The sequence below is a fragment of the Denticeps clupeoides genome, chromosome 16, assembly GCF_900700375.1.
Source record: "Denticeps clupeoides chromosome 16, fDenClu1.1, whole genome shotgun sequence".
Taxonomy (NCBI): Eukaryota; Metazoa; Chordata; class Actinopteri; order Clupeiformes; family Denticipitidae; genus Denticeps; species Denticeps clupeoides.
Window position 1 is genome coordinate 14,168,076 of NC_041722.1, and position 22,903 is coordinate 14,190,978.

A 22,903-nucleotide genomic window follows, 5' to 3' on the forward strand; every position below is an offset into this window, starting at 1 on the left:
TAAACACACCATCATTTATTCCTTATTGAACCCAAAATCATACAATATATCTCAATTGGCTTTGACAGGCCCAACAGTTCATACCCTCCACACTTTGACTCTTTCCCTTTTAGTTAAAGAGTTTATAATACATTTCATTTTCTTAGAATGTGAATGGCTGTCTGGTTGCAAAATGTTTTCACATAATAGACTAAAGACATTTCTCATATTGTGAATTTTAGACCTATATATGCTGTGTTCTGCTTATTTAGATTAATTCTGTACAATCGAGAAATTTGTCAGTTTCCTACTTCTACTTTGGATTTTGTTTTGCATTTAAAAAGAAATTGTGATGCCAAAAAAGGTGGTTTGAGGCTAGTTCAGCATTTTCAACACTGTTCCATTCAGTTTAGAAACAAATCATGTTCCATTTGTCCTAAAATTGCCAACTGCAACCAGAAGACACATTTTTAATAAATCTCTCTCTAGTCACATGGCCAAAGTCGACAACCATACATAAAGCTCAAACTTACATAAAGCCAAAACTATTTGGTCAAATATTCATCACATTAGCTTTAACACAGCATTAGCCAGCTAGCTTGCTAATCATTACCTGCTGCAATGTTAGTGTATTTTGAGGTCCACCTCAGCATTATGTATGAATCCAGTTTTTCTGTTTGTCTGTGGTGTAAGTGGAAAAGTGGATGCAAAGTCAATTAATCTTGCGATTAGCATTGGACCCTTCACTTGCATGATTGAGTGCAAGTCAGGCATGTCCAGATGAAAATATCTATATGTGCACCATTTTTTTTTTTTTTTTTTGGAGCTCATCTCCCATTACTTTCACTCTCTTTGTATGCTTTTTTGCTTGAAAGCGCCCCACATGCTGTCACTTGTTCATTCATACTGCCACCCGCCCTTTTATTTCATCTTTCCTTTTCAGTCATATGCATGGTGCCTTTCTCCCTGTGTGCATTCCCTCCCGTCCCTCCGTCTCTCTCCAGTGCCACCTAACCTCTCAAATGGGCTCACCCTCTCTCATCTGTCCCCTCTCTCCATCCCCGATTTTATGGGAGCATTAAATGATAGATGAGCTGCACTTGATAGTGTACTCATCCCTGTCAGGAATCCTGCCTTCTCCTTCCCCCTTGAAACCACAGGGCGTGTGGCGATGTCTGCGTGTGTACTCTTTTGAACATGTGTATTTATGTGAAAGCGAGTCCTTGTGGGAGGTGGGTGGTATGGACATCGGTGTCGTCGTTTGCTGCTGCTGCTGATGCAAGGTGCCTATTAAAATGAGGCCAAGGGTCCGAACCGAGGGCACAGACCTCATTCTCATGTCGTTCGGAGTGTATAATGAACACGAGTACAGGCCAGCAGTGCTATTCAACATATATTCCATGGCTCTAGATATACTACCTGTCATTTCGAGGAACAATCTACTGTTATTTTCTCTGAATCGAAACAGGGCCGATTGTAGGGACGTTAGACTGAGAGCCGTGCGGTGGGAAGTGGTGGTGGGGGGCGTCGCAGCTGAGGAGCATGCTCCACCTGTCTACAGCGAGCGGAGACGAGCCCCTCCATCTGCGGCCACTTTAACACATCTGTAATGGCGCTGTCAGGAGAATCGCGGGGGAGATTTTTCACCGTGTTTGAAGAGAGCCGGAGCTCCCTGCAACACTCGCCCTTCATCATTTCAAGCGTCCAGAAGCGTCCTGCACAGAGCCCAACCGAGGGGGCGCGGCAGGGATTTATGGTCGCTCCTGTGTTTGTCCGTGTTGTGTGTGTCTGCGGCATAGGTACTGGCTGCGCGCTCTCCCTTTTGTTCAGGAGGGGGTATTTGTGTTGGCCGTCAGCGTGATTGCGGAAGGATCATTGCGATGGCACGGCTCCTCGTTCGTTTGAATCTCAATTAGGCGCTGGAAACGGGCCGCGCGTTCTGGGCCCTGTCCAAAACGGGGCCCGTCTGCCAACGCTTCCAATCATTTCTCATATTTCACACTGGTTTTGGCAGGTGATGGATTTCGAGGGATTGTATAATAAATCTTCTGCCCAACAGATAGAAAATCTAATCAGATGACTGATGAGGTAGCTGTCATAAGAGACGAAACAGGAAATGATGTAATCACCTTTTGTGTAGAAATGTGCACCTCTTCATTTTAACGATAACCTAACGAAGCGGCCCGAGTCAACCGATCAGAATTAATCCTGAAAGGCTGATTTAGCTGGAAGCCGATGTTATTTTCTGGATGGTAATTGAAAGGCTCAGCCTGTGCAGACAGAAATGGGCCATTCTTCCTAATGGTATAAAGGAGTTGGAGCGGCATGTGTGACTTATTTCTTCTCTCTCTCTCTCCGCCCCATCCTCCTCTTTTCTCTCCATTTTCCCCCCTCTGCACACGTTGCTTCCAATTGTTCCGCAGGGGATGAGGAACAAGCCAGGAGTGGAAGCAGCAGGTACCCCAGACTCGACGAGAGGTCGTGGGGAAAACAAAGCCATCAAGTAGGTGCTTGGGCTTCAGGAGGTATGGTGTGTGGTCCAGTTACCGCCAATCAGGCGATCGTCTACCATTGTTTATTTAACACTAATTATTAATGTAGGGAATGGAGCACGAGCATAGACACAAGCAGAGAGCCCTCTACATATGTATAACTATTATTGAGTGCCGTACACTGTCAATACACCGCAAGTGATGATATTTACCACACCACATTCAGTATATCTTTCATCGCACTATGGGGGGTCTGTGTATTTCAATACACGGTATACTGTGTATACTGTTGTACTCGCAATAAGTCTGTTTTTATCTGTTTTTATTGCGATAAATATTTTTATGCATACAATGAGATTGTAGGCATAAAATGCTGGAAAAATAAATTATACCAAATTAAAGTCTGAACCGGCATCAGGAAAAGACCAGAACTTATAAGGACTATTAAAAGCTACATTATGACAAGAGTCTTTGTCAGCAGGATGATTATGAAGTTCTACTGGGAGTTGTAGAAGTACATGTGCAGGACCATTCCATGGGTTTCTGGCCCTTTCCCATTTTCTCTTTCAAGTATGAGTCAAGTATAAGGCTCCAAGTGCTGTGACACCCCTGAGTGCATGCAACACACTCACGACTCAAGTCGAGAGACAGGCCTGAGGAAATTTAATACCATTAGGCCTTACAGTCAGCTCTTGTGCATGCCGAATATTAATCAAGCAAGAGTCTAATTAAGCAAAAGCATTCGCCCAAGATGGGCATTATCATTCCTGCTTGGAAGGCTGGCTACTTACCAGAGGTGGACCTCCCCCCTACAAACCAACGACTCTTTGATTCAAATAGCCATTATGCATGTAAGATCATTAAGCCGGATATGACAAGTGCATTTTTATGAGCTACCCAAGTGTCAAGGAAACAGTCCATTGTAGATACAGGGGGGGTTACTCTACCGAGCAGAGAATGATGCTCACAGGGCCAAAATCTTACACAATCTACCTTGCCTCTGGCCAATATTTCAACAGGCCTACCAGCGATACGAGATCCTCCTCAAAATGAAGGTTTGCAAAAGTTAGGAGTCCAGTCACGTCACTCTGCTCATCAAGGCCAGATTTTGGTGCGCAGGCCTTGTCCCGGCCGCAGATTTCTCCCCAGTTAATGTCGTAAGCGAGAAGCAGAGTCGCTGCAGAGTAGTGTCACTGAGCCCAGTATCAAAGATCTACAAGAAAATCTTTCACACTCCGAGACGCCAACCGGCTCATCTACATTTTAATCACATTTTATCTCAGACTTCCTATACTCCTTCAGAGTTGGGTAACTCATTCTGATTGGCCCAAGATGAAAAAGTCAGAGAGATTCGCTATGCATTACTTCATATTTACCTACTTTTATGGCTATTTCATCTTTTAATTCCTGTTAGCTTTTCTCTCTCTTTTAGCATAAACTGTCTAATAGCTTTGATTATTAGATTTTTTCATCTGCTGTTTTTGTTAGTTTTTTTTTCCTCTGTAGTAAATTTTATCCTGTTTTTGAAGCCTTTCTGAAGATGTTCACAGATCACTTTTTTTATTATTATTATTTTCAACAAACCATTTTTTTCTCTGCAGAGAAATAATGGAAATATTCCTACCTGTCATACATTTTACAATAAGAATGATGGCTCTTATATCTAGTTCAGCGATGCTGTCTTAATGTTTTTAATGTGCTTTCTTTCACAGACCATCACTTTTTCAGGACACTCTGCTGTGTGCTGAATAAATAGACTTGCTGTATAGTCCTTGTGCTTATAAAGACCTTGGAATTTATGAAGCTGTCCCTCAGCGCTGACATTGTCTTTGTGCTTCCCTCTCTTGTCACTATCTGAACTCTGTTGCTCTGTTGTGACTCTCTCTCTACCCCTTTCCCCCACCCATCTGTTTTTTTTTTAATGTACAGTCCAGGCCAAAGGTTTGGACACACCTTCTCATTCAATGTGTTTTCTTTATTTTCATGACCATTTACATTGGTAGATTCTCACTGAAGGCATCACAACTATGAATGAACACATGTGGAGTTATGTACTTAACAAAAAAAGGTGAACTAACTGAAAACATGTTTTATATTCTAGTTTCTTCACCTTTTGCTCTGATTACTGCTTTGCACACTCTTGGCATTCTCTCTATGAGCTGAAATGGTTCTCCAACAGTCTTGAAGGAGTTCCCAGAGGTGTTTAGCACTTGTTGGCCCCTTTGCCTTCACTCTGCAGTCCAGCTCACCCCAAACCATCTCGACTGGGTTCAGGTCCGGTGACTGTGGAGGCCAGGTCTCCACTTTTTGTTAAGTACATAACTCCACATGTGTTCATTCATAGTTTTGATGCCTTCAGTGAGAATCTACCAACGTAAATGGTCATGAAAATAAAGAAAACACATTAAATGAGAAGGTGTGTCCAAACTTTTGGCCTGTACTGTATATATCTTTTTCTCCCTCCCGCTGTAATCAGTTGCTATTTCTCTGATGTGCCTTTCTCTTTTGGTCGCAGCGATCTAGACAGGGACTTTTGGAATAACAATGACAGCAGCACGGTGCAGCAGCGCTGGAGCTCCTACCCCCCCAAGGAGTTCCTCCTAAACATGTCCCCCTACGCCCCGTACGGAGACCCTCGCCTCACGCCCAAGTGAGTCTCGGTTGTGGCTGGTAAGGGACCACTCCTCTCTGTGCAGGGCTGTAAAGGAAGGGGGTTAATGAGGCAGCCCAAGACGCCCCCCCGGCCGAGCCGTCGCTCCGTAACCTTAGCGAATGCTAACACAGGGGTGCACAGGATAAGCCCTGGGGATCAGCCTGAGCTTAAGAACAGCGCAACCTTTACGTGCCGCTTGTGAAACCACACAAAGAAAAAAGAAATACTTGGGTCAGTGTAGGTTTCCTTGGAGGAGCCTTAAACATTGTCCCAGCGTGAATAGTATTCATGAAGAATAGTATTCATGCTGGGTGGTAGTAGGGTAGTAGCCTAGTGGGTAACACACTCGCCCATGAGCCAGAAGAACCAGGTTCAAATCCCACTTACTACCATTGTGTCCCTGAGCAAGACACTTAACCCTGAGTGTCTCCAGGGGGGACTGTCCCTGTAACTACTGATTGTAAGTCGCTCTGGATATGGGCGTCTGATAAATGCTGCAAATGTAAATGTAAATGTATTCTAAAAGGGAGTGAGATACCATTTCTGATTTAATTTTTTTATATCTCGCCAGTGTATTAGCATCCATTGAGTGTAAACACTGGACGAGGCTTGTCTGATGAGATGGGAATGAGAATGTGCTGCAATTAATGAGACCGGTATAGACACACACACTCAAACAAACAAAAAATCCATAAAACATGCATGGGGAACGCTCTTGGCCAAAGACCTCCAGGGCTGGATTTGGACACCCCTTTTTTAGCAAAACAAAAACCAAACACTTTGAAACACCTCACATGCATGCCGTGTGGCTCGGCCGGGACAAGTTAGACTCCCACATCGTACCTGGATGAGGAGACCACCTCGTTATTATAGATTCTTTTCAGAGCAGCGAGACTGAGCGCGCTGCGCTGTCTGTGTTTACGCAGCGAAAGGTCAATTTGAACAGCCCCTCGGAGCAAACAGCCCACTTCAGTCGCGCTCGCAGCCGCTCCACGCTTCTCCACGTACTGTAGCTGTCGCCCGCTGAGATCCATCGCCGCCGCTTTTTTTTTTTTTTTTCTAATCGTCGCCATCTGGGCGGACTGGCGGCCCGTGCTCACTGTACCCAGGCCCCGCCGGTATCCAGCTTCCCTAATATTGGGGGGTGACGTCAGTCCAGTGGAGGTCTGGGGGGTTAGCCGTGTCATGTACGGCCTCACGTTTTAATTGCTTAATTGAAGTCATTATCTGGAAAGAGGGCAGTCTCTCGGCGGACTCCCAGGATAAATCAGCAGCTAATTGAAAGGAGACGGTAATAGATTCCGAAAGTCTGGCACGCCGAGGCCGTCGCTGCCCACCTTTCCCGTTCATGGAGGCGCGATTAATTGCCCAACATCTGAGCCCACACTCCCATTACGCCCGGATCTGATAGGTACTGTAGTTTTACATTCCCGACACTCCCCAGCACGCTGCAGAAGAGCCCCCGGTTCAGTACAGCCCTGCCAGCGCACCCACCCCTAACCCTTAACCTCCAACCTCCAGCCCATGGGTAATAAGCCATGGAGACGGACAACCCTCAACCCTTCAGAGCATGTTGGCAAAGTAAAGTAAAGACACCGGCACCAGGGAACTAACTGTGACCCCCCTCCCCTCTCTGCTTTATCTGTTCTCTTGCTTCGTTCTAGAGGGTTGACCGTTGGACTTGGCTATTGTGTTGCTCTGTTTTGGTTGCTTTGTTGTGGCAGTGGTGTGGTGTTTTTGGCACGTCGAGGAGGACTTTTATTTCTGACCGTCACCCCGCATCACTTTCACTTTTGGCTGTAAGTTTCTTTATCATTTTTATACAACCGAGTGAATTTCACAGTTTTTATTTTTTTTTATTAGTGGATACATTTGTGAGATTTACAAATCAGTATAATATTTGTTTACATTTCATGCTAACAAAATGTTTTGATTGCTATTGATATTCTTTATAATCAATATCATGTTATATCATGTTTAGGGTTTATTGGCAAAAGTTGTGATTTCTTTTTTCTAATCCATTTAAGCCTCATAAGCAAATGAGGTGCAACATTTCGGTGTCTAAAAACAAGAACCCATAGAAAAGATTTTGATCACACCAGTGTAAGCGTAGCCGATCAATCCTCTTTCCTTTCATTGTGCTGATCTTTTCATGAAGATCACTTGCACGTTTTGTTAAAGATGCCAGTAGTTTAGAGACCCGTACAGAATTTACCACAGTATTAATAGCCCTAGGTGCTTAAATCTTCCTTTCAGTGTGCCTTTCTGTGCTAAAAAAATGTGAATCAGCTGCACTTAGATGCGTCTCTTGCCGGGCCATGGCGTGTTTGCTCTGCGCTGTGATTTCTGTGCTCAGTCCTCAGTGTCTGAACACAGTGTCTGTGTTCAGGTGTGCAGTTCACTGGTCTGGGTTAATTGGGAGAAGAGTGCAGGCTCTCATTTTTTAATCTTCAAATCTGTGTTTCGGGCTCAGAGTACAAGTGCTATTTTTTTTACTTTTTTTTTGCCTTCATGCACAGACAAAGGCACCGCGGAGTGCTGCTGTACTTGGGTAAAAGGCCTGCCATACTGGTACCCAGAGCTGATGCACAGCGCTATTCAACACTAGTGCCTGCCAGATGAGCAGCAGTCCTTCTCTCAGCTAACCCAGGACAAAAACACCCCCCTGACCTGCTAGACCCTCACGGGTGCCCACCTGTGCGCTCATAAGGACTAAGAAATAAGGCGTCACCGCCCCTAGCTCGTGTTGCCACTCCATTTGTGAGGCCCTTGGAACACTGGCACTTATTCTGTTGCTGTCCACCTTTTCTCTTTCTTCCACCTTCCCTTTCTTTCCCTCTCTGTCTACCTCTCCCTGCTGTCTTTGCTTTTCTCCGATCCCCCAGTGGGACGCTGGAGAAGGGTGAGGCAGGAGGGGGAGGGGCAGGGGGGGGTCCCAACCGCAGCGACAGCGTAAGGAGCATGGTGGCAGGGGGCAGCAAGTCGGGGAAATGGCAGACGGTCCAAAGCCACTTGCACTCCGGAGGCCTGAGGCCCAGCAAGTGAGTGGCAGGGAATAATGGCTCAGGTGCATGGCTGTAATATGCTATATCTTTTTTTTTCTGGGAGGTAGAATATTATTCATTTTTTCTTTAAGAACTGGAGAAAGCTGATGCCGAAGAGAAAAATAATATTGTGTTTGTGAAGATGCTGGGTCGCTAAGGGACTTTACCCATTCGAAAAATAAATACAAACGAATAAAACCAAAGAATACTAATTTAATTTTAGACACCTGAATACTAATTTAAGACACCTGAAATGTAGCAGTTTTCTTTTTCTTTTTATGACAAATTTTAAAGCGCATACCTTAATAAACACTTAGATTAGCTCTGAGACATTTAAACATGTTAATTTTTTTTCATTCCATGTCAGTTCCATTCACCTGTTTTACGTTTTCATGTCATTTTACTGCAAGGAGGTGACAAAAATGACACTGTTTATGAAATCAGCCAAAACGTAAGCCATGTTCTGTGGTCTGGTTAACAAGCGAATGTGTTGGACACAGAGCTGTGTTACCTTGCTCACAGTCAGCCTCCTCTAGTAGTTTTTCCTTTCAATAACACTGGCTTTGTAAATTTATGATTAGAAATATTAATCTAAAATAGATTGTAAAGATTATAAATACTGCTAATTGTTTTCATTGTTGCATTGAAGTCACTTCCTCTATATAATGATTCAGTTGACAATTTTTGTTCTTTACACTGACTAGTAATCCTCCACTGCTAGATTTTCAAGGTTTCAGTGAGTTTCAAGGATTTTTAATAAAGCCTTTGAGTCAGAAAATAGTGAGAAATTTTGATTATGAAAAATTAAAGCCACAGCAAAAAAGAGAGGTCACAGCACAGCATTTCAAGTGTGGCCTTGAAAAACTTCCGCTGAAGTTTTTATAATCTCCGATCTTCCTTTTCATCCCTTGTAATTGTAAAATGGTCTTTTGACCGAGATGTCGAGTGACGTGAAATTTTAGGTGTGACATTTCAGCATTAGAGAGGTGTCAGGCAGCCCTCCACATTATGACAGCATAGCCATTTCTCTCAGTTCTAAAGGCCTTTATGTCATATGCCTTTGACACTCATTCTTGTAGCTCAGTCCTTTATTTATTTTTTGGTTAATTTTATTTGTTTTAGTGATTTGTTCAGCTTTTCATTGTAGCATTTTATTTATTGTTTTATACACAAAACCAAATGATGATGACAAAATGGCATCTTTGGTAATGACTAAAAGAAGGTATGCTATACTGAGTGTTTGTATAATCTCAAAATCCCAAATTCTAATAGCAGCAAAATGTAATGTAGGTAGTACAAGCTACTAGCTGCTGTTTACATTTTGTGCAAATTATTTTTTTTTATTTTCCTGCCCTATTTGGTTGCTTGTACCAGCATGGTAGCGATAGCTATTCCATCATACGTAATAATTGTTGTGGATTATTGTGATTAGCCCATCATCTAAATTAACATTTGCCTGCGGTCATAACTCCCATCTAACATAACGCTCAAGCTCACAAAACAGACAACCCTCATCTACAGTCGATTCCATACACAAGCTTCGCACGACACATCCTCGTCACATGTGCGCCTTGAAAAAAGAGGGAGAATTATTACTGCCGTTAATTCAGTCTACAAATGGGCCCATCTGAGACGCCTCCCTCTGAGCGCCCGGCAAGAATTACAACACTGGGGCCGAGCGAGGCATGTTTTTCAGCACAGCGTGAACGCCGTAAATCCGTCAGCCTCAGCCTGAGCGGTTCACTCGAGGTTCTTACACTAAACCGACAGGACACGACACAGAGGGAGGCTCGGGATAGTGACGGTGAAAAGGGGAAGGTAATTGAAAGCTAGAAATGGAGGAAAAAGGCCACGGGAAATGGGAGGCACTAGCTGTCTAGGGTGGCTAATGTTTGCCCAGAAGATGGGAGAGCTGGGGGATAGATAAGTGTGTCTAAGAGCATTTAATGGGTAAGAATACATGTAAAAAATAAATAAATAAATAAATAAATAAAATAAAATAATATATATATATATATATATATATATTTTTTTTTTTACCTGATTAAGCTGATTTGAAGTTGTTCAACATGTGCTGAATCCATCAGTGGGTTAAACTTCCAGAGATGGACACAAATACATCCAAAAATCTTACAATCTCTTACAATCAGCCAAAATCTGTGATTGGCTGACCCCCGTGGCCCCTGCTGAATAAAACAACATGAAAATCTTAAGATGGTGAGCTGATGGACTACCTAGCATAAATATCTTATGGTATTTTTATGTTTCGCACTGATAATATCAGCAAGTTTGATCGTTTCAAGTTGTGTTTTTTGTTGGCCATGCTGGTAAAAACAGTAAAACCATCTTTAAAAAGCTACCAGTGCTATTTTTTGACTTCCAAACCAATGAGCGTTGATTTTAAGTTCTATTTGCACATTCTGTACCATGTTTTTCTCCAATTGCTATATTTCTGTCCATCAAAATGGACGGAATTACAAACATTAAAATACATTCAGTAAAAACCCTGTCTATCTCCACGAACAACTTTGCGTGATAGAAATATTTTAATCAGGTTAGTGCTGAAATAACCTGCAGAAGTAAACGGTTGCCAGTTCTGCCGCCTGACTTTTCTTTGTTTCTTGTTTTCCGCCATCCCCTCATCTCCCCTGTTCGTGCTCCATAAACGATGTCTTATGACCCTGTTCTGGACCGCCTCTTTACATTTCCCCGATTATCTGCTCCATTCCACACCGTGATTCTGTACCATTGTATTTATTTTTACCATATTGCCCTCGACCCATCAACCTTCTCCTGGCTTTCATTATTTCTGTTTCTTTAACATCTTTTGCAACTGCCCTTCTTGGTTCAATGGACAACCCCCCCCCACCCACTACTTTTTCGTGTTTCGTGTTACAACCTCGGACAGTTTTGGGGACCCCTCCCTGTCCTCTGCCTCCACACTGGAGCACATCCCATCCTCGGCCGCCCGCCCACGGCCTCTGGTGAGGCAGCAAAGCCTCCAGCAGCCTCTAACCCACCAGCCCCCGCCGGGCCCCAACGACCCCCCGGTCACGTCTCAGAGCTTGGGCCAGCTGCACACGGGACCAGGCGGCGGGGGGCATCGGGGCGGTCCGCGGGGGGTGCGTGGTAGTCCGGCTGGAGCAGGGGCCTCCCGGTACAGGGGCGGCGCAGGAGGGCGATCTCGCTCCAATCCAGGCAGCTGGGACCACATAATGGGACAGATTCGCACCAGAGGCCTGGACGTCAAGTCTTTCCTGTGAGTATTTTTGTTTTTCTCCCACCTCCTCTTTTCAGCTCCTGACGTGTAATATAGTCGTTTGTTAATGTGGCGTCTACGCTGTTTTCTAAGCCCGCCGGCGCCATCTCTTAGCTGCGATCACATTGGTTATACTCCTGCTCATTATTTCTCATGGCTGGTTATGTTCCGTGTCTCTGTGTGCCCTGCTGTCTCTCTCTGTTTGTCCATCTGTCTGGGTTCTGTGCGCTGCTGACACCTGCCCACTCCACGGTAGAGAAAGACGCAGGGAGAGAGGATTACTCCTCTCTCTCTCTCCCTCTGTCCCTCTCCCAGTCACCCCTTCACAATTTCAGGTTTATCCACTTTTTCTGCAGTTCATCGAGGCTGAGTTGTTTGTCTCAAGTTAATTAAAGATACACGTCATTGCTATTGCACTCCACCACGCCGGCTTAACAAGGAGGGGCGTTTGTTGAGGATCAGACCCCTGACCCTGCCTACCTAATATGGTTAGGCCTGAATTAATCACACTAATAACCTGGCACTGGGGCTTTATGACAAGACAGCAGGTCTCGGCCGCAATATGAGCACCAGCTCTCACATTTGACCCTTGTGACATTGCAGCTTGGCCACATTTATGAAAGAAAGCATGGACAAAGGATCAGTCATGTTAGTCCGTCACAATTTAATCCGTATTTCTGTTAAGATTAATAGACGTGAACATGTTTTACTGTCAAATAATGAGAGCAAATCATTGAATGTTTTGTTGCAATGTGTAAAATGACTGACCAGTTTAATGTTGCTAAATGTCTGGACAAGAATAAACAGAACCATGTAAAGAATGAGGCAGTAGCATGCACAGGTCTTGCATTATCGGACAGTCAGTCACATTTAAAAATGAAAGACACCGATCATACAATTGAGTGAGTAGTATTACATTCCGTGCAACAAAACATAAAATAGTTTTATTCCATTGCATTTGATCATTTCTTAGCTCAGGTCATCAAGATGATTCAGAATGAGGGCCTCTACTCCTACACTCTGTGCAGTGTATGACAAGACTATATTTTTATTCAAAGCCACGTGATCGGTTCAGCACGGCACTGATCTCATTGGCTGTTCATGTTCATCGAAACATACATCGAACGAGTTGTGTTGTTCTTCTGATCATGTACTTATAAATACAAGTCTCTCTATAACTATATTTCAACCCCGACGTAAAGAGAAAGGGGTGAAGAGAGACGGAAGAAGGAAAGAAAGAAAGCGAGATTTGAATTTCACCTCAGTTTAGGAGGGGTGCTAGATTGCATCACTTGTCGATTACTGAATTTTAGGAGTAGGCCTACTAAAGTCTTGTTATGTAGAGGTACCTAAGCATTGGTAATACAAACTTTACACACAGTTGTCCTTACAAGCTATACATATGTGTGTGTTAAGCGTTGTGATGTTTTATTTTGAGCGACAGCCGGAAAAGGGCGAGTTAGTTGATTCGCACACCTACTCTCAGCACCTCTGTCTGGGGTTCGGGGGGCTAATCAGCGGCGTCTTGAGGCTGGAAGCAGGTTAGCTTCGCAGCGCATTGATCTTCTGTCCCCAGCATCATTACCCCGAGGATGGACTGCCAGTGTCACAGGCTGCCTAAAGAGACAGGCGTTAAGCGTTGAGCAAGGGGACTGAGGGAAGGGGAAGGAAAGCGTCTCGACATATGGACTGTGTAGCAACTACCGGAGCCATGTCTATATTTAACTTAAAATCCCAAGGACCCGTCTGCAGATCCTGCAGACCCTGGGTCCATGTACTTGCTGAATAATAAAGAAGAGCCGTCTATGGTGCAGATTCCTGGTGATTTTGTGGAGCAGAAGGACCATCTCTTGCCTTGTCAATAGTCAGTTGAACGAAAACAACTTGAAGCACCCAGCGTCTCCCTGCACCACAGCTCATCTTCAAAGTTGGACAAAAATAAAAAAGGACAGACATGCAAAATCGGTGGGGGGAAAAAAAATGATCCTCACCGCCCCTCCTTCCTACTTCCAAGGAGCCAAAATGCAATCTGCAGTCGACCTCCAACCCCCATCTTCCCCATGACCTCCCTGCCGCAGTAGATAAGCCTGTTAAAAGATGGAGCCCTGGGGTGAACGTTTCTCATTCAGACGACCTCTGGTCCAGCCTATGGATGTCATTTTTACCGGGGCTAAAAAGAACCTACTGTATCCCCACAAAGTCTCTCAGTGTAATCAATCTGCCTTGTTCTAGGGCAGGTAAGCGCCTCTTGGCACCCTTTTGTTTTTTTTTGGCTGCTGTAATCGATTTGTTGGTGATTACGCATCCCTAGTGACACACTTTACCGATTCCTCTTTGTTCGCATGCTTATGTGCCGGTTATTGATTGTGATTGATTGCGTGGCGTGACCATGCGCACGTCGCTCCCTGGAAAGCTCCTTCCTTGACCTTTGTCCATTTTGCAATGTTTCTTTGTGAAATCCAAGACCAAAAAGGTCAGCAAAACATTAAGGCTGGATTTGGTGCCTGTTTATATGTTACTTTGTTGTAGTTGTTAATTGTGCGCTCTCTGACCATCACTGATTTATGTTGGGTTTGTGGTGTGCAATCCCTGTATTCTGTATGCCCCCCATGTGCCACAAGACCCTTTGAGCCGTTAACTCCACAAACCCTCTGAAGGGGTCAGGTGGCGTGAGCAGCAGATGCTTTCCTGAACACTCCTGAACTGCTGAAATGTATTCACAGCCTCGAAGGCGTCTGAGTCATTTCTGGTGTGGACACATAAATCCCATGCGGTGCCAGTTCATTGGTTTTCATTTCCTTGGACCCACAACCTTTGACCTCTGACTTGACCCTAGTCAGTCACTAGTCAGATTCTTGCTCCAACACGTCAAGTGAAAATGAAAGGCGGTACCATGAAAGGCGGTACCTCGCTCAAGGGCACCTCAATGGCACGTTGGCGGTAATAAGTCCGATTCAAGAATCAAGTGTTCACACAACATGATTCAGCTCCTCCGTCAGTGATGTTTAATGTTGTGTTGTAATGTGGTGTTTACATATATAATGCTGTGTATATGCTCTTGTGGGATGGGCGGACGGAACGTAGGAGAGAGAATCATGAGAACTGGAAAGAAGTGATAATGCAAATATTTCATTAGGGCCTAGAAAACAGAGTGGAGGGCAATACAAATACTGGACCACTATAGCAGGACTAAAAGACAAATATTCCCTTCACATCGATGGAAGCAATGGATCAAAGGGGGCGGAAGTGCGAATTATTGGCTAGCCGGTCGTGATGAATAGCCTTGGTTTGACCTTGGACAGGATGATTTAGCAGAACTGCGCCTCTGGTAATTATTGCAGTCCGGCACTGCTCATCAAGTCTATTAACAATACTGCAATAAAGTCAGTGCTGCAAAGTAGGGGACCTGAGGTGGGTGCAATACGACACAATGCAATATGAGAAGATTTTAATAGGAAGCTGAGGATATTTTGAGGAAAAAGTTGAAGATTCTGAAGAACCCGAGAAAGGGAGGGAGGTGAAGCGCAGCAGAGTCCCGGGAAAGAATGACTCACCTCGCAGCTTGAGATGCACCAAGAGTGAATTTTGAAAAGAAGAGCTTCAGGGTGATGCCAGAGGGCAATATGTGTGTGTGTGTGTGTGTGTGTGTGTGTGTGTGTGTGTGTGTGTGTGTTTTTATCACTTTCGTAAGATTTTGTAATGAAACGTTCTAAATGAGTTAACAAGAGGTGTTAACGAGGCATCTCACCGTATGACTATTTTTATCTCTGTCTGTGTTGCATTTCCACCACCGCGTCTGCCTGGCAGAGAAGGGAAGATGGTTGTTTTGTCCCTGGCGATCGGATTGGCTGAACAAGATGACTTTGCCAATCTCCCTGATCTGCAAGAGGCACCAGCGGGCCAAGAAACACCACCTCCCGACAAGAGGTATGGCAGAACGAGAGGAAACGGCGGGGAGGGATGAGGAGGGTACATTGTGTGTGCTTGAATTAAAGAACATAAAATTGTTATATGGACGGAACAAACACTCACACTGCGGAGAGTCGAGTTACTTTGGCCAATTTAAATGATTGGAATGGTTTGTTATGTGTGGTCGAGTGAGAGGGTGAGCCTCCACCAATGGGAGCTGTTCATCCGGCCCGTGTGACCGTCTGGATTTGGTGCTTAGCTCGGAGACGAAGCTCTTTGTGCGGCGGGTAGTTAAATCGTAATGGGAATCGGGTCTGCACACACTGCCCCAGCATGATCTCCTAACATCAATTCAACGCCCTCAGCAGCATGAATAAAGGATAACGGTGCGGGCGGTGCAGTAGAGCATCAGGTGCGGTGGTGAGAATGCGCTGCTCCGTTCCCCACCCATTCTCACGGGCGGGAAGATGTCCTGGCTGGTTAACCAACATTATCAGAGACTCGACATGAAATGACCTATTTTGAAGGAGCGCATTAGTGACTCAGTAGCTGACTGCCTGTTCACATCAGATCCTGGTGCCTACGGAACTCGTCTTTACAGTAGCCAGCCTGTCAAGACTCGGAATGCCGTTTCATCATGAATTCTCACCCTCTTCTTGTACATGCATTATTCCTCTTCTTATTCCCTTTTTTTAACGTATGCATTTTTTTCTCTTGGTCCCTGAGCATCGTGTGTTGGATTCTGAATCTCAGGGAGGACTTGATCTGAGGGTTGGAGTGTCGTGACGGAGTGCCTGGTGGGGGCGTACTGCTCATTATATGGCAGCGTGGTCCCTGGCGTCTCACACCCGTCTATAAATACACCCGCCTCTGTCTGACGCTCAAATGCGGTGCCGTTCCCTTACAGCACTCTGAGACACACAGTAGACAGTCGACACATACACACTCACTCAGAAAGACACACTCACTCACAATCACTCACACTCACTCATTTACTCCCTCACACAGACACACACTCATTTACATACACAGCCACTCAGACTCTCTCACAGTCACTTACAATCACTCACTAACACACTCATTCACACACTCACATACACAATCACTCACAAACACGCTCAAGGGTCACGTGTGGGGGGTGTCAACTGTAGGGCTTGTCAAAGCCCATTGAGACATACTGTATGTGATTTTGGGCTATATAAGAAATCAATGTTGTTATTTACACACTCACAATCAATTACAGACTCACTCACGTACACACTCACAATCACTCACACACAGAGCCACTCACACTCTCTCACTAACACGCTTATTCACACACTCAATCACACTCACGATCACTCACAATCATTCACATTCACTGCCACTCACACTCTCTCACAGTCACTCACTAACACGCTCACTCACACACTCACTCACAATGACTATCACAGTCAATTACAATCAATTATTCACTCACACACAGCCACTCACTCTCTCACAAACACTCACAATCACTCACTAACACACTCATTCACACACTCACTCACAATCCCTCACACACACAACCATTCACAGTGACTCACTAATACGCTCATTCACACACTCAATTACAATCACTCACTCACATGCACAATCACTCACATTCACTCACACACAGAGCCACTCACACTCTCTCACTAACACGCGTATTCACACACTCAATCACACTCACAATCACTCACTCACTCACTCACATACACAATCACTCACAATTACTCACATACACTGCCACTCACACTCTCTCACAGTCATTCACTAACACCCTCACTCACACACTCACTCACAATCACTATCACAGTCAATTACAATCAATTATTCACTCACACACAGCCATTCACACTCTCACAAACACTCACAATCACTCACTAACACACTCATTCACACACTCCCTCACAATCCCTCACACACACAACCATTCACAGTGACTCACTAATACGCTCATTCTCAATTACAATCACTCACTCACATACACAATCACTCACACACTCACTCACTCACTCACTCACACACAGAGCCACTCACACTCTCTCACAGTCACTCACAATCACTCACTAACACACTCATTTACACACTCACTCACACTCAAAATCACTCACACACACAGCCACTCACACTCTCTCACAGTCACTCACTAACATGTTCACACACACACACTCACAATCAATTACTCACTCACACTCATTCACATAGTGTGCCACTCACACTCTCTGTCACTCACTTACATGCTCACTCACACACTCACTCTCAATCACTATCACAGTCAATTACAATCAATTACTCAGTCAATCACATACACAGTCACTCAGAATCACTCACACACTCACTTACATACACAGTCACTCACACACTCACTCACATACACAGTCTCTCACAATCACACACACTCACTCACTCACTCACTCACTCACATACACAGTCACTCACACTCTCTCACAGTCACTCACAATCAATTACTCACTCACATTCTCACTCACACACACTCACAATCAGTTACTCACTCACATGCACAGTCACTCGCAATCAGTCACTCATACACTCACTCACCCTCACTCAAAGTGAAAGTGAAAGTAAAGTGATTGTCATTGAAGTGATAGTCATTGTGAAACACTGCAGCACATCACACTGTGACACAACGAAATGTGTCCTCTGCTTTTTGCCATCACGCTTGGTGAGCAGTGGGGAGCAGAAGAGCAGTGTGTGGGGACGGTGCTTTGCTCAGTGGCACCTCGGCAGATCGGGATTCAAACTGGCAACTGATTCTGATTACGGGGCCGCTTCCTTAACCGCTAGGTCACCACTGGTCCCAAAAACACTCACATACACAGCCACTCATATTCTGTCACAATCACTCACTTGCAATCAATTACTCACTCATATGCTCTCTCACACACATTCACAATCAATTACTCACTCACCCACTCATTGGAACACACCCTCACTCACTTATTCATACACTAACTCACACATACACACATCTTTCTCCTCTCTAAGAAACAGGAAGCAAACACTGTTTTCATCTCCAAACTCGACTACTGTAACTCTCTCCTGGCTGGAGCCTCTGCAGTCACCATAAAACCACTCCAGATGGTCCAAAATATGGCAGCCCGCCTCATCTTCAATCAGCCAAAATACACCCATGTTACACCTCTCCTTACCTCCCTCCACTGGCTCCCGGTAGCTGCTCGCATTGAGTTCAAATCCTTGATGCTTGCCTACAGGGCTGTAAATGGAACTGCGCCCTTCTACATCAACACACTACTACCTAGATACACTCCTACACGCTCTCTCAGATCGGCAAACGAAAGGAGACTAAAAATTCCTTCTTCACGGGGTCTCCGATTCCAATCATGTCTGTTCTCCGTTGTTGTCCCTGGCTGGTGGAACAACCTACCCTCCTCCACACGACTAGCCGAGACTATCACCACTTTTAAGAAGAAGGTGAAAACCCTCTTATTCCAAAAATATTACAGATAAATTTAACACATACACATGCATACACATTTAACAAACAAATACAAAATGTATAAATACATTATAATTTTTCTTAGTCTAGCACCCAACACTCTCCGAGCATGTTCTTCAATGACAAGTCTAAGCCTTATCAGGGCTCTTAGTTTGTATACTTGATATTCTATAGAAATCGAACGAGAATTGCTGGTGTCTTCCCATTGTAAGTCGCTTTGGATAAAAGCGTCTGCCAAATAAAGTAAAGTAAAGTAAAGTAAAGTAAAGTTTTCTTGTTTGAATCTCTTTATATGTGTAAATGAAGAGGTCATAAATACTCTAGAATTAGCAAAGTTATTACAGTAAACAAAATTGTATTGTTCATTATGTATATTGGCACCCATGTGTTTAAAGAAACTTGTTTTAATGATAAAACACAAAGCCAGATGAAAATAGTCAGTTTTATTTCTGTCTTCTAAAGTTGGTAAATATCACACCAACATAGTTCTCAACACTCAACATTGTGGTTACTACTCCAGCGTCTAATTAAATTCTACATTGTCACATGGGATCCATAAGCACTTTATGAGCTGCTATTGACTATGTTTTATAGGCATGGCATTGTCACATTGCCTTGACCTACCCTTCATTCAACGTAAGAAGAAACTGTAACCGCTCCATCCTCTATGCAGTCTTACTGGACATCTGTCAACCATCAGTCTTTAATCACAGTGTGGGGCTCAGTGAAGCAGCCGCGGAGTGCCCTTGCCCGACTAATGACCTCTTTCAATCATCTCTGTCCAGATATTTTACTGGACGTCTGGACGTCTCCCACCTACTGATCTTTTTTTGTAGAGGGCCAGTGGACAGGGAACATGATAGATCCTTTAGAGACTGAAGGAGAAAACAATGTAGTATGACAGTGGAACCAGAGCCGCCCGGGACATCAGACAGACATAAGGTGACTCAGACACATGCCCGTCAGTGTGTGACTTGACATAAAGGTATATAAATATTGAAGATTTGGGTATTTTTACTCACCATGCCTGTCAGCATTTTTGACAGTACAGTACAGCACCATGGTAACACTTTTACCATAGGGCTTACCATGACAACACTTTCTTTATAGTTCATTAAGATATATTTAAAGAACATTCCGTTTAAAAACATTATAAATATGCATAACCAATCAGTTCAATGAACTATTATAATGCAAATTATAATTCCTTATAACTCATAATGATTAATATATTACAATATTGACCATTGTGGAGGTGATAATGATGATGATGAATCCTTTATTGCTGTTGCAATACACCATGTCACTAGTCACAAGTACCAGCGAAAAAATGGCCATCAACCCGACCATACGTGTATATAAACATCACGTTTGGGTTAGACAATTCAGAAAGATAGGGGATTTTTTGTAATGTATTAAGAATGAAATTTGGTATATTATAGATTATACTTTCATAGAAGGTGTTATCATTTGTTAGACCATATAATTACCATTATACACAGAATCATATTATAGAGATCTGTAATAATTTCCAGTTGGATAGGACAGCGAGATGCATGGCCCTCTGGTGTTCCACCAAGACAGTGATACAGGAACCTAAAATGACAGGGTTGGCCCCATATAACTGAGGAACAGAGGAGAAGGCACCCTGGTCCACAGGGAACCGAGTGGTTAATCAAAGCTCTTGTACTCAAAGCACTCGTATTATAATAATTGTATCCCTGTTCCCTTGCACACCACGTGACCCACTTAGAGATGAATTTCGATAGTATGCCATGCCACAGATAATGATTGAACCATCCCTGTCCCTCTGGAGCTGCCTGAAATCAATCGGGTTTCAGAAAGTGCATCAACATAATGCAAGCAGCACTGGGCAGAGTGGATATTGGTCCAGGGAAACCAGGAGTAAAAGTTACCTCTCTGAGCCGAGAGAGCTCCAGTATCCGCGTCCACATCAACACAGCTCAATTACGGCTCCCTCAAAAGTGCACTTCTGCGCGGCTTGAAATCTTTAATGACATGGTAGTGCTATGCAGTAATGTGGGCCTCGTGAAATCATAACTTAATAATTGTTGCACGCGCTAAGAATAGCTGCTCTGACTTTATTGTCATGGATCTCATATATATGCCATGCTTTACGTGCAGGGCTTTTTTGACAGGACCCTCCAGGATCCTCCACCCACGCGCTGCTTTAAAGCTTGAATGAGGTAGAGCAGACGTGTTTGTGTTTACTCGCCTTCGGAATTTGACAAGGCACTTCATGAATTAACTTAGACTTCATCAGCAGGGATGACGGAACGTGGGCTATTTAAAGGGTATACAGGCATTATAATAATTCTAGAGAATAATATAAATCACACACACGTACACATTTTCATATTCACCCAAATATGTGATACTTCTGAAATTATATTGTCCTTTGATTAAAATGATTGAATTGAACTGGTAATGACATTAATGCATACAACATTGGAGTGATAATCAAAATCCAGAAAAATGTTGGATCTGTTGCTGGATTTGTATAAGTGTAGTTAAACACTTCTGTTTTATAATTGCCCTGGACAGTGCAGTTGGCCATCTGACAAATGTGAACATAAAAAAATGTAATAAAGTGCAACCTTGGGAGGACTTGGAGGGAACCTTTACGCTAACAGCCCTACTGACGGCAATTTAAAGGGCTCTCGAAAGTTGGTTCACATTTGTAGAGATTGTGGTTTAAGAGATTGGAGAGTTTAAGAAAGTCAAGGGGGAATCAGAAAGAGATTTCGGAGACAAAAGGGCAACAAGCTCAAAGTCTTAAATGTAAATGAAGTAGAAGGTCAGATGCTCTGTGTGTGTGTGTGTGTGTTTCTCTCCGTACTGAGACTCAGTACGCTCAGGCCCAAGTCGGCAGGACAGATCATGGGTGACGTTGAGAGTCATGGGTGATGTTGAGAGACTACAGATTGAACTGGAGTGGAAATTATGCTGTCCCATATTTACTTTATTTGGTTGATCTGTCCATTGTTATCTGTGTGTAACTTATATAATCATTGATGAAATATCGATTCACTCTTTCACACTAATTGGAAGGGCAGCGGCAGCGCATGTTTCTTAAACGTGTGCAGAGAGTTCATCACCTGCGAGGAGCTCTACCCAGAATTCCGGAACCACACCGAATGACCCTCAACTCGAAAGGTCCTTAGCGTTGTGGTGTCTGAAAATTGTGACAAATTACCAGTATGTGCCCCAGTCCCTGCACCGCTGCTCGCCCCACAGAGTTCTTTTAGCTTTAGCCAAAGGCCAGATGAAACCGGTTGGGTAGACACTGTAGCATGGCCTGGCATCCAAGCCAGAAAGGATAGTTAAGAAACCTGAGTATGTTCGGGTGTTAGCGCCTGTGGCACCTCTATAATGCGGGTGGCACCTCTATAGTTGACAGAGGATTACCTCACTTACCAATTTCAGTGACAGATGAAAGCCTAACATGCCTGTAATTATTGTATGTGTTGAAAATTAGAGAGACTCTGTGAAATGCCACAAAATCGAATTTTAGTTTAATTATATTTTCATCAAAGGTGGACAGTAATGAAGCAAACGTAATTCGCTACTGTACTTTCATTTTTTCACTCATCTGTACAGTATGTCTGTCACATGATTCCATCCATGTGACCGGGAGCAACACAGAGATGAGGTATTGCGACTCCTATAAATTGGCCAGAGGGCCACTGCCAGCCGTTCCGTCATTGATTGGTGTCCGCTCTTCCCCCTCATCCTGTCCCTTTCACGATTCAACCTGGGACGCATATTAATGCATATTAATTCATAGGAAACTTACCTGCCTCCTTGCGTCCAATCACAACGGGGTTTCTAATTTCTTCAGACACGCGCTCACGTTCTGGTCCCGTGTTGGTTCCCTGTTTCTTTAATTTCACTACGTTTCAGAGTGAAATATCTTACTTTTTACTCCACTACATTATGCAAAAGCTATCATTTTCTTTTTTTTTTGAGTCGGTATGTAGTGACATAACTGTTGCATAACTATTTCTTATCTTATATCCCCCCCTGGGTGACTTAGTAATGCGTTGTTATTTTTTTAAAACA

General features: G+C 43.9%; 1 protein-coding gene across 3 annotated transcripts in view; it reads left to right on the forward strand.

Annotated features, from left to right (window-relative positions):
• Window positions 1-22,903, forward strand: part of syt7b (synaptotagmin VIIb) — an 80,089-nt gene that overhangs the window by 34,396 nt on the left and 22,790 nt on the right. The window contains exons 3-7 of one of the 3 annotated variants that reach the window (XM_028955664.1): window positions 2,403-2,482; window positions 4,987-5,121; window positions 8,010-8,165; window positions 11,077-11,427; window positions 15,235-15,354. In XM_028955664.1, coding sequence (XP_028811497.1) covers window positions 2,403-2,482; window positions 4,987-5,121; window positions 8,010-8,165; window positions 11,077-11,427; window positions 15,235-15,354 — 842 coding nt within the window. The remainder of the gene's footprint in view (window positions 1-2,402; window positions 2,483-4,986; window positions 5,122-8,009; window positions 8,166-11,076; window positions 11,428-15,234; window positions 15,355-22,903) is intronic. The other 2 variants (XM_028955665.1, XM_028955666.1) reach the window with 2 other exon arrangements.